We start from the raw sequence: 16,358 nt of genomic DNA, 5'->3' as shown, positions 1-16,358 counted from the left end.
GGCAGCTGGTGACAAAGAAATGCTTTTGATTAACCAACATGGTCCCTTTGGGCTTTGTTTCCACATATTTGCCATCCTAAAATTTTACTGGAGACATGGCTCAGAAACTTACCTTCTGTGGCTGTGACCACCACCTGAGGCATCTTTCTCTATATCCTGGGGAAGCCATTTGTAATAGTTCTCATCAGGTGTGGAAGAACTCTTAGTTGTACCAAGTTAGATGTGGATCATAACTTGGTTCTTGGCTGTGTGTGGCATTTGTTGAAGCAGGAAAATGCTGGGATGGCTGTCAGAATGTTGTAACCCTGGTTGGGGGTTGGGCACAGGGAACAGGTGGGCAGCAAAGGTGTCAGGGATTATGATCAGCTGAGGCCTTACTGTCTGAAACTATTCAAGGTAGACTTGGGGAATTTAGTTAACTAGAGGAGTACCACAGGATCAGAAGCCAAGCTGTGGAATGGCTCTATATTTTGTAGAAATGAAGATTGCCCGATAACTAGACCCAGAATTGGACTTACATGCATGCATAGATATGTATCGGTGATATATGTAGATATGTATTGATGAGGGTGTGGCAATAAGTATTGTTTTGAAAGGCATAGCCCAGGGGCTGGACAGATGCTCAGTGGTTAAGTCACAGTTGCCTCTGCTTGGGTCATGTCCAGTCCCTGAAATGCCTTTCCCTTCTCTTCCCCTTCAGCGTTCTTCCTAACCCACCTGTTCCCGGTATGAACTTAGTTCCAGTGCCCTACGGATTGTGGGAAAACGGAAAAGCAGCATTGACAGAATGCTGCAGGGAGCACTTGATTTTGACAAACTTAGTTCCAAACAACAACAGAGTTTGAAAAACCCAAAGCAAGCAAGTCACTGGTTTATACTTGTATTTTGTGTTTGCAGAAAGATGAGGTCGACAGGGGTAGGGGGCAGCAGCCAGGTTCTCAGCATCTTCCACGGTTGTTCCAATGAGGCTGCCCGATACCTGGGTGGTTAGAAAATCCTTGCATGTTAGTTCTCATAGTCCAGAGCACCTACATCAAGGGCACTAGTCCAGGCAACCAGCTTGTCCACTTCATCTTCCCATGATTCTTCTGACTCATTTTTTTCTGTCCAATTTTCATTTTTCCACTCATAATAGTCTGATTCACTTTCTACAGAACCATAAGACAGCTCAGCTGTGGTGGGAAACATGAAAAACAGTAATTTATTTGACTTAGCGGGGTAAACAATGAGATCTAATGCTACTCTCATCTGAATGATAACATATAACCTTTAAAAACATTCTTTTTTTTAGAAAATATTCGTGTGTGCATATGTCTGTCTGTCTTTCTCTGTGTGTGTGTCTGTCTGTCTTTCTCTCTCTTTCTGTGTGTGTGTGTGTGTGTGTGTGTGTGTGTGTGTGTGTGTGTGTGTGTGTTTATGCATGTGAGTTCAGTGCCTATAGAAGCCAGGAGAGGACATTGGATTTCCTGAAGCTGGAGTTGCAGATGGTTGTGAGCTGGCCTACAGGGGTGCTTGGTAACCGAACTGCTGTCCTCTGCAAGAGCAGTAAGAACTCTTAACTGCTGAGCCATCTTGCCAGCCCTCCTCCCTTTTAAAACCTCCATCCTTTCCTTTTTCCCTCAACCTTTTCACTACTCATTAGTTTGGCCAGCTGGCCTATATTTACAATACATGCACTGGCTTCCAGTTGCATTTTAGGAAAAGGCATTCTGCCAGCAACCTTGCTGAGATGGAAGGTAGAATCTTCCTCAGTTTCAGCCTCAGGGTTATCACAAGCCACGGGAGAGTGTGGAGCAGAGGATCAACTCAGATATGCCAGAATTCCTGGCATACAAAATCTATGAGCCCATATGTATGCATTGTAGCAATTTCATACAGAGGATGACATGGCCAAGAGAGAAGTGCTGTTGGAACTCTTGGGAAACTTTTAGAGATGCTAGTATGAGCTGAGCATGCCTTATGAGAAATAGAGAAAGCCAGAGTTGTTTTGGATTTCTGGAATATCTTGCCTGCACATAATAAAATATCTGGGGATGGCCCAAGCCTAAACATAAAACTAATGTGTAGTTGGGGAAGGGTGAATATAATCAGAACACACTGTATGGAATTCAGAAAGAACTAATAATAATAAAAAAACAACTTGTTTCATAGATACCCCATGACCTGAAGGTAATTTCATACAATTTGTTAAATAATTTTACACGTGGAACAACATGGCAACATATCAACACTCAAAAGTTTTGGAGCATGCTATCAGATTTTTGCATTAGAGATGCTCATCCTATATCTGAATTTAATTAAAAAGGATGCCTAGGTACTAGAATATTAAGAAGAGAGAATAGCTGGGCAGTGTTGGTGCATGTCTTTAATCCCAGCACTAGGGAGGCAGAGGCAGGTGGATCTCTGTGTGTTCGAGGTCAGCCTGGTCTATAGAGTGAGTTCCAGGACAGCCAAAAGCTACACAGAGAAACCTTGTCTCGAAAACAAACAAACAAAAAACAAAAAGGAAATAAAAGAAAAAAAAAGAAAAGAGAAATAGTGCTTGGAATGGGATATGAGGAAACAGTGTACTTTTCTAAATAATTAAAATAACGCAGAGAATAAAGATGTATGATGTACTGACGGGAGGGATAAGGGTAAGAGGTGTTACTAGAAAAGACGGACAGGTATGGGAAAACCATACAACCTCAGTCTCACCCTAAAGGAAAAGGGAAGTGATGAAAGGATTTGAGATAGGGTGGCAGGGACAGATGTGAGCTGAGGAGGCCAGTCCAGCAAAGCATGGGTAGACATCACTCTACTCCTCAGCTTCACTAATGGCCGCATCTACATGTCAGTTTCCAGGCATTTTGGTTTTGGCTGCTTTCTCACAGTTTGAAACTTAACCTTAACTTTTCAAATTGTGTATTAGCATATTCAGAAGCATAGCAAGCTTGGAAGTATGAAAAATAGTTCCATTTAACAATCTTCAACTCCTATGTAATTGGCTTATTGAACTGATTTTGGTACAGTTGAACCATGCGTTTTTAAGCCTCATGCATTCAAACTTATTTGAGCTGAGCAATAACTTATTATTATAAATCACAGCTTAGATATAAAAGAGAAAAACCAAGATGAATCCAACTTACTTGGAGATGGGGCGACAACCATCCTTTGGACGAACTGGTGGCTACTGGGCTCTGGTGATTTATTTTCTCTAGCAAACCTCCACTTAACGAACTCAAATCTGTAAAATAGGGGGAAGAAAAAGAGACGTCTATAAACTATGGGAAGTGTGCATTCATTTGAGGAAGGTAAACCAAACAGGTTGAATGAAACAGAAAGGTAGGACATGGGCTGGGAACGTGCTCAGGACATGGTACCATTCTGAACGCTGACCAGCAATGACATTATTTTAGTATGTGCTTTCCAAAGGAGCAGTGGTGAGAGAAAGCAATGTGCTGGGGATTAATATGATAAATCCTGTCCTTTGCAAAGGTAAAAATAGCATGCCACACAGCAAGGGCCACCATGATAAATGACCACAAACTCGATGTCTAAAATGTCCCCTTTGCCCCTGCCCTGCATGTGTCTGGGACCTCCAGTGGATGTCTAGAACCAAGGCCAGTGCCAGGCCCTACATCTACAGCTTCTATACATACATGCATATATTTAATGTCTCTTATGTCTTAACTTGTCACCCTGACCTCTGTAAGGAGGGGCAATGACATTAAGACACATTTCTTTTTCTCTTCTCACAAATGGAAGATCCCGCCAAGGGGAACCTCAGCGTGTTTTCCTTTGCTAATTAAGTCAGGCATTATCTTTTCAGGAAGCAGTTGACAGCTTCTTTGGCATGTCCGAATTACTTCATCACTACCCATGTGCTTTGCAGTCGGCTATTAAGGAAAAAAAAAGGGGGGGCTTCCTGAGATACTGTTACAGTGACTGTCATTTACTGAGTGACATGGGTGGATAGTGTGTGGAGTGCTAGACTGAGGGCTGAGTCCCACTCGGGGTGACAAGGTGGGGATGGGGGCTGCCCAATTCCATTATGTTATTCAGAATGCAGGCACTTGAAGAACTATTATTTTTTTTCTAGATTTTTCTAAATATTTTTTGGCTGTGGTTGTGTCTTAGTCGGGGTTTCTAATGCTGTGAAGAGACACCACGACCACAGTAACTCTTATAAAGGAAAACATTTAATTGGAGTGGCTTGCTTACAGTTCAGAGCTTCAATCCATTATCATCGTGGTGGGAAGCAAGGCAACATGAGGACAGACATGGTGCTGGAGAAGGAGCTGAGCACAGGCAACAGGAAGTGGTCTGAGATACTAGGCATGACTTGAGCATATGGGATCTGAAAGCCGGCCTCCACAGTGACACACTTCCTCCAACAAGGCCACACACACTCCAACGAATCCACATCTCTCAGTAGTGCCACTCTCTATGAGCTTATGTGGACCAATTACATTCACACTATCACAGGTTGACTTTGGGTAAACGAACTGCGTGGAAGAGGGCTACTGCAGTGGACATTTATCCTCATACAGCTTGAGAGGCTGGAGGTCTGGGTTCAAGGTCTCTCCTCTGAAGGTTCTGGGAAGAAATCCAAAAGAATCCTTTCACTTCCGGCTGGCTTCTACTGGCTCCCAGCAACCCTCAGGTGCCTTGGCCCACGGCTACAGTATTCCAAACTCTGTCTTCACTCTGTTACACAGCCACCTCTCCTGCTGTGTCTCTACGTGCCTTGCACGCTCACACACTCTCTCTAGCTCTTAAAGCAAGGTGCAGGCAGGCTTCAAACTCCACCTATTCCCGCCTCAGCCTCCTGGGCACTGGGGTTTCAGGAGTGTGCCACCATGTCCAACTCTCTTCTCACAGGACCAAAGTCTTGGATTGGACACCACCCAGATCAGTGTGGCTTCATCTTAGGACACCACCCCGTTCAGTGTGGCCTCATCTTAACCAACTATATCCACAGGCAATGCTTTTTTAAATTATTGTTTTTGTTTGATTAACTTTTCTTTATTTTTTCTTTTTAGTTTTTCTTCTCTCATACACTACACCCTGACTGAAGTTTCCCCTCCCTCCACTCCTCCCAGTTCTCCCCCAACTCCCCTCTCCCCCAGATCCACTGCTCCTCCACTTCCCTTCAGAAAAGAGCAGGTCTCCCAATGATATCAACTGAGTATGGAATAATAAGATGCTGTAAGACTAGGCACCAGCCCTCATATCAAGGCTGGGCAACACAGACATTGCTTTGGAAACAAAGTCTTCGTCTGAGATGCACAAAGGAAGAATAAGAAAGGAGAAAGGGGGCTCTAGTCAACTCATTACATCAGGGAGATGTTTTAACAGAAAAATTCATGACTTCTGGAAAAACTCACAAGTCAGTGAGATGATGGAGAACCTAAGTCACGCTACCAAGATGTCTGAAGGATCAGTATAGAATTGGAAATTTCCATTAAAAGTTTAGGAATGAGGGCTGGAGAGATGGCTCAGAGGTTAAGAGCACTGCTTGTTCTTCCAAAGGTCCTGAGTTCAATTCCCAGCAACCACATGGTGGCTCACAACCATCTGTAATGAGATCTGGCGCCCTCTTCTGGCCTGCAGCCATATATGCAGGCAAAACACTGTATACATAATAAATAAATAAATCTAAAAAAAAAAAAAAAAGTTTAGGAATGAGGTGGTCATCCCAAGTCCCTCCAGGGCAGCCGGCGGAAGGATCCTAAAAACTGTACAGAATTTCAAGATGAGTGATACTTCTGAAGTGATTCCAGATTTTGGAGAGATGTTTGCAAACAGATTCACACAAGATGACAAAGAGTACCAAGAATACTTGAAACATCCTCCTGAATCACCCCCGATTGTTGAGGAATGGAATAGCAGAGCTGGTGGTAACCACAGAAATCGAGGCAACTGGCTGCAAGATAGCAGACAGTTTAGAGGTGGGGATAACAGACGAGGATGGCCAAGTGACAATCGATCAAATCAGTGGCATGGACGGTCATGGGGAAACAATTACCCACAGCAGAGACAAGAGCCTTACTATCAACAGCAATACGGACAATATGGTCACAACCAGCGGCCTCCATATGGTTACTACTGACAAATGTTACGGCTTTTAACAAAAGACCATTCATTTTGATAATGTGTTAAACGTTTGGCTGTCTTCTTTTGGTCATAGTTTTTTGTTCTATTTTACAGAATGGGTTGTTAATTGTTTAGAACTTGAGACTTGAATAAAATTGATCTTGCTAGAGATGTGATGATTGGTGGTAATAAAGTAGATTATATATTATTTAAAAAAAAGTTTAGGAATGAACCTTTTGGAATGAACCATGTTTTTGTTTTTGTTGTTGTTTAAAATTTTTAAGTGAAAAAGTTGTTAATGAAAATCAAGAGGCATAGAGGCATTCTTGTTCATGGGTGTAACCCATTGATGTAATACTACTGAATCCTTTAGTCCCTTTGGAGTACCCACCTTGTGCCACATACTACTCTGTGGGTGACTGGGGCTGGAGGAACGAGACAAACAAGGAGGCACACCTCTACGAAGAGGAGACAAATGGAACCAATATAAAAATCAAGATGGCTCAGCAGTGATGCATCCTAGAACATTATGAAGCCCCCAGAAACAAACACTGCATAGGAATGAATGGTGACAGATTCCTCTTTGCTCAGAGCCCAGTGGTGAGGCATTCGGTCTTTCACCCTTCTGTATGATGCTGATTCTTCACAGATGTGTTTTTTCAAGTTGAGGAAGGTCTCCACACTCCCTGCCCTTGTTTGTTTTTTGATACAGATTTTTTGATGCACTGTGTAGTCAGAATGGCTTCAGACTTGCTCTGTAGCCCAGGCTGGCCTCCTGCCTCAGTCATGAGTACTACTGTGCCCAGCTCTGTCCTACTCTTAGTTGAGTGGGAGTTCACTTCTCTTTGCTACTGAGAAGGTCATTTGAACCTTCTTTCATCTTTTCTTTGATAGTTCTGAGTTTTTAACTGTTAAACGAAGATTATAGTCCTGGTGTAAAGCCCACTGAACTAATTTAAAAATAGTTGTTGAAGTTACATGTTGCAATTGGTTGAATTATTTTAAATGTTGCATTTATGTACATGGGGACATACTGAACTCCACTTTACATGGACTTGGCTTTCCTGTTGAGCTAACATCTTAGGACAGATGCTGTGAGCCACTCCTTCCTAATCTGGTTCTGAAAGATTTAGTGTACATTTTAATTATTTTCCTAAGTGGTAGAGAATTCCCCATGGAAGACACCTGAGCTTAGTGTTTTGTAGAGGTATTTTTAGATCTAGATACAATTTATCAGATATGTGATTATTTAGTTTATCCATTTGTTTTCTTTATTTTTTCCCTGAAGTACTGAGGATCAAACTCAAGACTCCATGGATGCTGCCTTCCACAAGCCCTTGTCTTTTTTTTTTTTTTCTTTTTAATCAAGGCAGGGGTTCTCTGGGTAGCACTGGCTGTCCTGGATCTCGCCCTGTAGACCAGGCTGCCCTTGAACTCCCAGGAATCCTCTTACCTCTGCTTCCTGAGTGCTGAGATTAAAGGCATGCGCCACCTCCACCTGGCTGTCTATTTAATTTTAATTAAGTATCACTAGACATGGTCTTTCAAGAAATTTGCTCATTGTATTTATTGGTCTGAGAGCTTTATTTCAGAAAGATACGTTTATTGGATATAGAATTCCAGGTTTGACAGTTTCTAGTACTTAAAGGTTGTCGTTCACTGAATTTTGGTTTCACATTTTCTGACATGATGTTATCCATTGTTTTCATTCATTCTCTAGATATGAATTAGAAAATAAACCTTTGCTAGCTTGTGGCAGCAGTGCATCCACACGTGTATGCTTTTGTGTGTGTGCGTGTGCGTGTACATGTACGTGTGTGTGTGTGTGTGTGTGTGTGTGTGTGTGTGTGTGTGTAGTTTTGTGGTGCTAGGGTTCAAACACAGGGTCTCACTCTGGCCAAACAAGTACCTTACTATTGAGTCACACACCCCACTTCCCTTTGCTATTATAAGATTTTTTTCCCCTCATTTCTGGGTTTCAGCAATTGGATTAGAATAAACTTTGATATTGCTTAACATTTCCTTTTCTTAGGACTCATAAAGTTTCTTGCTATGTGACTTTACATATGTTAAAGCCTTAACAGTTTCTTCAGATATTTTCCCATCCCTTCTGAGCTGTATCAATTACCTGCATTTGATACAGGTCTTTTTTTTTTTTTTTTCATTTGATAATGGTCCCATGGTTCACTCTTGCTCTTCAGTCTTTTTTCAGTCTTCCCCCTTCTATTAGGAGTTTACATGGCGCTTGTTCTTTAAAAAAATTATTAAAATTAGCATACAAATAGGTTTCATTTTCATATGTATCTGATTATGCATATGATATATGTATATATCCTTAGATTGTATTCATATGTATCCCCTTGTGTCCCCCTCACACCCCTGAATGTTATTGGAATTTTGATGGAGTTTGCATTGAGTCCATAGGTCACTTTTGGTGATACAGTCCTTTTCCTCATCAGTTTTACGAGCTCGCTTTGCTGGATATAGTACTTTTGGTTAGCAGTTACTTCTAGAGCTTGAGATACTACGTTACTCCATGCTTTTCTTGCTTTGTGGGTGGTGGAAGAGTGTGTTGATGGTATTCTTCTGTGTTGACTTTTATAGATGAGTTGGTGATTCTCTGTTTCACCCTTTTCTAATGTGTGCATGTGTGCACAGGCCAGAGGACAATCTTGGGTGGTGTTCTTAGGGATGCAGTCTACCAGTTTTGAGAGAGGGACTTTCACTGGCCCAGAGCTCATCAGTGAGCCAGACTGGCAGGCCAGGGCCAGGGATTCTCCTGTCTCTGCCCCCCTAGCTCTCGGCTACAAGCCTGTGCCACCACGCCGGCCATTTTCACACAGGTTCTGAGGAGCAAACTCAGGTTCTTGTGCTTGCAAGACAAACACTTCACCAACTTAGCCCCGCCCAACACTTCACCAACTTAGCCCTGCCCACCACTTCCTCCTTTTCAGCTTTTAATGTTGTTTCTCTGCTCTCTACTTTTGACATCTTGACTAAGTCACAGGGAGATTTTTCTCTGGCCATGCCTATTTGGGATTCTAAGCACCCATCTGTCTTTAATGTCCATTTATTTTTCTAGATTTAGAATTTTTTCTGTTGTAATTTCATTGCATAGATTGTAATTTTTTTCTTCTAGCTTTTCCTGCTCTGTGGATTCTTAGCTAGTAAGGTCTTTTGATCATATCCCAGGGTTTCTGGGTGCTGTGGACATGCCTTTCCCCTCTTTATGGATGTTTGAGTACAGTGTTGTGTTGTTGGCTCGTCCTCTACCTCTGACAGTCCGTCTTCTCTTGGTTGAGTGTACTGGTGATGTGTTCCACCATGTTTCTACTTGGTTGCTGGAGTTTTTAATTTTCAGTGTTTCCTCTTCCCTCCCTCCCTTCCTTCTTTCTTTCTTTTTCTTTCTCTCTCCTTTTTTCCCTTTGTGACAAGACCTAACATTCTTCACATTACTGACTTTTTCATCTACTTTGTTGATTTTCTCACTGATTTTGCTGACCTCTCCCCCGCCCTGCCGACTTTCCTCTCTGTGCTGAATCCATCTGCCTGCTCGTATCTTCTTTCAGGTCACTGTTCATTTTTGCTGGCAAATGTCTGGATTTCTTTATTGGGTATTGTACCCATGTCAGTATCTTTGGGTAGGTTGTTAGGAATGGATGGCCTTTTGAAGGCGTCATGTTGAAACTGTGGAAGACATGATTCTCACGTCACCTTGTGCCGGCATTGCTAATTGTCTCTGTACTGTTCCAGTGCATGCTCCTTAAGTGGGCATGACTGTTACACTTTTAAGTTCACTGGAGATTTCTTCTACAGTGAGTTTCTGGTCTTCCCATAGAAGAGGGTGTGTGGGTGTGGGTAACATGCTTTAATAAGATTTCTTGTCTTCCTTCTCATTCTTCTACTAAAATACAATTTAATATACTTAAGAGGACAGAGTCCTCCTTCCTTGCATCTCAAGGCGTGGGAGGGGGAAAAGGAAGTCAGGAGAGAGACTAGAGTGGGCCTGAGCCCTTCAGACTGTGAGCAGAACCTTCAGACTGTGAGCAGAACCTTCAGACTGAGAGCAGAACTTTCAGACTGTGAGCAGAACCTTCAGACTGTGAGCAGAAGCAAAGAGGAACAGAAAAGTCCCCCGTGCGTTCACCACCGGTGCGTTTACTGCTTTGCTCTGTCCCATGTGCGTTTACTGCTGGGGCATTTACTACGTTTACTCTACCACCCTGCTATTTAAGTCAGGGTCCACCAAATCTTCTGCCACAGCCACAAAGCCACAGTAAATTGGTGAAATCAATTACCTCCATAAACGGAAGAGAAAAGAATCAAGAATCCATTAAAAGACATTTAAGGAACTGGATACCTGCATTTCCAAAAGGAGAGCATGCCGTTGAGGAGGAAAAGGGCAGCAGCCCTCTTCTGTGACAGCAATTTCACATGCCAGGGACAGCTGGTCTAAGATGTTCTGAGAATAAACTGCAATCTGTTTCTGCCATGACCTCCTTTGAATCACACCTTCTCCCAGCTCCAGCCCTGCCCTGGGCCCTCAGTGTCTGCCCTGGTGCCTGGCTGTGGCACTACAGGCCAAAATCTAAATTTCAGCTCTTATGAAATGTGTAACCTTAGAGCGCTTAAGCTTTATTTGTATATTTCTTTTTTATCCTTTCCTGCAGTTTTATAACATGCAGACACTTGCTGGTTTCCTGGACGGTTTCACAGACAAATGGGTGGCATTAGGAATGGTGTCAGAAGTAAACTAGGAAAGATGATCAGAGCTGAGTGGGTGAATCGTGACATATGAGTCTCTAAAAGCAGCTAAGGACAGAGAAAATACTGGCCTGGGAGGAAGTGTTAGTTGCCCTCTTTGCCTTTTCTTTGTTTTGTGGACTGCAGGTCAAGCCCGGGGCCTCGGGAATGCTAGGCAAGGGCTCCGCCACTTGGTATTTGGAGATAAATCTCTTACAGCGGATGACTGGGATTTATGACTTAGCTGATGCTGACCTTGATTTCTTGACCCTCCTGCTTCCACCCTCCCGAGTGCTGGAACTCTATGTGTGCCACTATGCCTGGCACACACACTAGAACTCATCTTTTTAAAGGATTTTTCTTTTCTGATTATATATTTTTTCCTTATCTATATTTTAAAATAAGAACGATTGGCCACATTGATGCCAATTCTCTCTTTAAACACAAGATGGCACTAAAGGTCTAATTTTTGGGGAATAAAAAATGCTGGCTTTCCTTAAAAATACATTCACCATGTAATTATGTAAGCCTATAAGAATGCTGTTTAAATCCAATCACTCTGAAAGGATAGCACTAACATCCATGAAATATATTAAATGAGTCTATGTAACCAGAGGAAAATGCAATCACTCCTCCAACAGGAAGATTATTTGTGTTTTATAAGTTTAAATACACACAACCAGATGAAAAAACCCACAACTGGTTAAAATCGGATGTAAACATAATACACACTAACTTCATAAGTCAAAATACAGGACAACTGAGTCCAGAATGTGCTCTGCAAATACAAGAAACTTTGACATTGATATTGACGTGGCGCAGGTATTTATCTCCTTTCCAATAGAATAAGGTAAGACTGTTTTAGAGTAAACCTTGATATTGAGGCACACACACACACACACACACACACACACACACACACACACCTCTCCCTTAAAGGTGGACATGATCTGCTGCTGCCTGTGAGCAGACAGGATGTGTATACTTATTGAGACTTTAAATCTCCAGGAAGTATGTATGAGTAGGCAGTAGGAAAGAAATACTTGTTTTAATTTTCAAGTAAGATTTGTGCTTATCAACACAACTTGGTTGATCTCTGTACCTCCATTATTTTTAAACTGGTAAATTAGAGAAAGGTGTCAGAGGTGATGACCCAGTTGAAAAATGGAGGCAGGGAGCCTAGGCTTGATGCTGTGCGCTGGGGCCGGCTAAGTGACGGGGTGTGGGGTTGCTTAGTTGTGGCTTTCAGGATGCTTACGTGCATCTTTGCGTGTTACACTTATAGCCCTTCCTGTCAACTCCAACAGAACATTAGGGATAAAGGGGCAATGCCCAGTGAGTGGGTACTGCTGTCCCATGCTACTTCCTGTTCCTTCTATACCTCTCTCTCAGCTTCTGTCACTGGAACAAAATACCTTAGACAGTCAACTTAGAAGAAGAAAAGGCTTCTTCGTGGATGACGGCCATTTGGTCCTGTCACTTGGAGCCTTTGACAAGGGGGACATCAAAGTGAAACAAAGCTGCTTATTTCATGGTGGTCAGAAAGCAAAAGGAAGAGGGGGTTGGGGTCTCAGTGTCCCCCCAAAAGCATGCCCAGTGACCTAACTTCCTTGCACTAGGCCCTACCTCCTGAAGATCCCTCCACCTCCTGGTAGCACCACAGAGCAAGCCTTTAGCACGCTCTGCTGGTTTGCTTCTCTATTGCTGTGATAAAACACCATGACCAAAAGCAACCTGCAGAGGAGAGGGTGTGTTTGGCTTGCAGGTTACAGTCCATCATCAGGGGAAGGGATAGCACGAACTCAGGGCCAGAACCTGAGGACAGGAACTGGAGCAGAAGCCGTGAGGAACACTGCTTACTGGCTTGCTCCTCATGGTTCACTAAGCTGCCTTCTTCTACTGCCCAGGACCACCTGCCCCAGGGTGGCACCATCCCCATAGGCTGTGCCCTCCTCTAGCAATTAGCTCAAGAAAATGCCCCCCAGACTTACCTACAGGCAATCTGATGGAGGCATTTTCCCAATCTCTTCCCAGATAACTCTAGCTTGTAACAAGTTGACAGAAAAAGCAGGACACATGGTCTTTGGGGAACACAAAAGATTCAGACTACAACAATCTGCTGTGTGCACACAGGAGAAACATTCTTTTAAGACTTCCTTATATACTGACTATAAAACTGATCAGAATTAATAACTTAGATAATTTGCTGGCAGTCAGAGCTTAGACTGGATAGAGATGGTTTCTGTTGCCAGGTAAGTAATCATTTGCTGTAGCGGATGGCAATTTCGAGTGCGCATAAGTAAGAGCACTCTACAGAATAACCTTCATTAAGTTCTGATTTTATATGTTCACTATTTCTCTTGAGAAAGTAAGTACAAACCACCAATCGGATGTTAGGTTCATTTTCTCTCCTGTCTCTTAGGAATAAGGCATTTATGAATATTCAAATGACCGTCAAAGTAGTGTAAAAAAGCCTTAGAAATGAACACCAAATCACATGATTGATTGGTGAATATTTATGAGCTGATTATGATAATGAGTTTCTATTAATAGTAACCAAAATACATGTAAGAGTTTAGAATTTGCATAAAATATTTATGACAGTCATATTTCCAGTTTTCAGTCCTAGTTTATGGACTATACCCTAGAACTCCCCAAACAGAACCATGGGCCTTAAATTTCAGGTTTTTTTCTAAAATTAATTTAATTGAATTCTAATTTTAAATGGTGAGACAAGAGGCACATGCATCTTTTTTTCAGCGAAGTTAACTGAGTACCTACTATGTGCTGTGCCCTCCACTAAGCACCGAGAATGCAAAGCTATTCCAATGCCCCTGTCCTGGAGACTTCCCCATGAATAGATGAATCTGAACTGTGTGGATGCTGAGAGAGATAGGAACTGCATAATTCAGAGGAGGGGCTGAGGGTTCGGACCCCTGAACACAGAAAGGACAGTTTCACGTGGAGAAGAGTATACTTGGATCCATGTCACCCTTGTGGCCTGCTGCGCCAAGCAGAAGGGAGGTAGTGTAGAGAAGGCAAATTGCAGGCTGATGGCCCTAGATTCGTGTGCTCAACTACGTGTTGTTTTCTAACTTGAGATAAATTTACATTTTTCACATATTTCTGCCAGAGATTATTTTCATTCTGTGGAAAGCTGGGGGGCATAAGCTTTCATATTCCCCACTCCTCAGGAACTAATGTTTCTTGAATGTTCATGTGCCAAACTTCAAATATGTGGTATCAGTCAAGAGACTCAATGCAAAACAGCTTTGCAAGGAAGGTTGCTTTGTGTCCATGGTGACACATTCAGAGAGGGAAAGAGCCCCACCCAGGTCTGCCTGACACTTCCCACTGCTATTTCCAAGGAAAGGTTTTCCATCTGTGACAGGAACAAGGGCCTGAGCAGACGCAGAGCAAACAGTGCCAAGTCTTACGGGCATGTCTGTGTGCTAGGCAGCCCTAGAAGCTTGATTTGAATTATTACCTCTTTGAAAGGCGGGTGCTATTGAACGAACACATCTGAAGCCAAAGGAGTCAGACACAGTGCTCAAGGTCCTAGAGGTAAAACCCGCACAGTTCCAGGGCCCCTGCACTTGAACATGTACACCAGAGGCCACCTTTTGACTCAGGCCAAGACTTAACTCAGGGTCCCAGTGAAGACGCTGCTGGGACAGATAGCCCAGGAAGAAGACACTGATGGGGAAGAAATCTCAGGTCTCCGAGCAAGAGTGAGAAAAAATAGTTGAATGTGGCTTAAGAATCAAGTATAGCTGGATGAGGGCAGTGATCGGGGACTACAGGAGACGGAAAGACAGAGGCAGGTGAGAAAAAGAGTCTTTCCTTAACACAATGCAAATAAGTGTCTTGATTTGCATTTTTCTTTCTAATGAACTAACGAACGGATCATTAATGAGAATGGAGCTAATGTCCTTATATGTGGTAAACTAGCTGCTCTGCTCACTGAGCCATGTCTCCAACGATGTTTTTTTTTTTAAACAAACAAACAAGAAGTATCAGTGTAAGGAAGACATTTTTAAACATTTATTTAAAACAGAGATGATGGTCACAATGGTATACATTTGTCATCCCCACACCCAAGAGGCTGAGGCAGGAGGATAGCAAGTTTGAATTTAGCCCAGGTTACAAAGTTAGTTTAAAGCCAGCCTTGTTTCAAGAAACCAGGGGCTGGGTATTTGGCTTATCAGTGGTTGAAGCTTACCTAACAGTGTAATGCCCTGCCCTGGGTTCGGTCTCCAGTAGTTCTGAAGCCCCTTCACCCTGCCATGATGGCTATTTTGAATTGTTCACTTGGTTTAGAATCATGAAGGATCATCAATACTTCTGAGCATGTCTCATTTCCAGAGAGATTTGACTGAGGAAGGAAGAGCCATCTTGATGTAAGCAGCTCTTGCCCATGGGCTAGGATCCGGGACTGAGTGAACTGAGAAAAACAAGAAAGCAGCCTTGGCACTCGGATCTCTCACTTCCCAATTACGGACACAATGTGACGACCGCCTCACTTTCCTGTTTCAAGCCTTCCCTGCCAGGGTGGCCGGTACCCTCACACTGCAAGCCAAAACAGACCCTTCCTTTCTTACCCTCTTTCCTTGAGTATTTGTTCACAGCTATGAGAAAAGTAGCTAACACCTAGCCCCACCAAAAACACCACAAAGGCGGCTGGAGAGATGGTGCGGCAGTTAAGAAAGCTTTCCGCTCTCTCAGAAGTCCAGAGTTCATTTCCCAGAACCTACATCGGGCAACTTACAGCTACCTGTAACTCCATCTCCGGGGGATCTGACTTACACATGTGTACACATGCACCCCCATACACATACATACACACACAGATACACACTCAGGCATAAAAGTAAACAATAAATCTTTAAAGAAACAAACTCTGGTACATAAAAGTATTATGGTATACCTATACGATTATTCACGTGAAAATATTTTCTACTTGAGCCTTCAAGTGAACACTTTATCATATATTTTGATGTATGATATATTATGCATTTTGATGAACATTAAGAATTGTTGATAATTATCTGGGAAGAGGCTGAATTTCACTATTCCTTAGGTTTCTACTATGCTTGCATTCATTTGCATATACAAATATTTATGCCACTACAAAATGCATATAAGTGAAATATCTTTTAAAAACTATTTTCAATGTGTTTTTTTTTTCTGACTACTCAATTTCACAACTGATAAGAAGCAAATAGCATTTGATCTGTACATATTCTCATCAGCCACCAGATGGCACAAGGTGTGAGCATTTTATTCTGACAGGGTCACTGCACATAACTTGACCTACAAACTCCAAACTATATATTTTGAAGTGTTCTGTCAGTCAAACAGCTCAGTTATTTTAGCCACATGTAGAAGTGAGTGGCTAAGTTGAAACTGACGTGGTCCTCATTTTTCTGAATCTTGGGGTTCTGCATGACTCTGGCGCTACATCATGAGCCAATGAGAAAAACACGGAAGATAAAGCAGCTCTGTTACAGGAAACAGGAAAGGGGGCCACGCCAAAG

General features: G+C 42.6%; 1 protein-coding gene and 1 pseudogene across 1 annotated transcript in view; one reads left to right on the top strand and one right to left on the bottom strand.

Moving 5' to 3' along the window:
• Nucleotides 1-866: 866 nt before the first annotated feature.
• Ube2u (ubiquitin conjugating enzyme E2 U) overlaps nucleotides 867-16,358 on the bottom strand; it is a 59,647-nt gene continuing 44,155 nt past the window's right edge. Inside the window, exons 9-10 of the mRNA XM_015992889.2 lie at nucleotides 3,129-3,226; nucleotides 867-1,172 (exon numbers count right to left, since the gene is read on the bottom strand). Of these exons, the coding sequence (XP_015848375.1) occupies nucleotides 1,006-1,172; nucleotides 3,129-3,226 (265 nt within the window). The 3' untranslated portion in view covers nucleotides 867-1,005. The remainder of the gene's footprint in view (nucleotides 1,173-3,128; nucleotides 3,227-16,358) is intronic.
• LOC102910832 (RNA guanine-N7 methyltransferase activating subunit pseudogene) lies at nucleotides 5,664-6,297 on the top strand (annotated as a pseudogene).

Source organism: Peromyscus maniculatus, chromosome 2 (genome assembly GCF_049852395.1).
Source record: "Peromyscus maniculatus bairdii isolate BWxNUB_F1_BW_parent chromosome 2, HU_Pman_BW_mat_3.1, whole genome shotgun sequence".
In the NCBI taxonomy this organism is placed as follows: Eukaryota; Metazoa; Chordata; class Mammalia; order Rodentia; family Cricetidae; genus Peromyscus; species Peromyscus maniculatus.
Note: the sequence above shows the minus strand (reverse complement) of the source record. Positions and strands in the feature narration are given on the sequence as shown.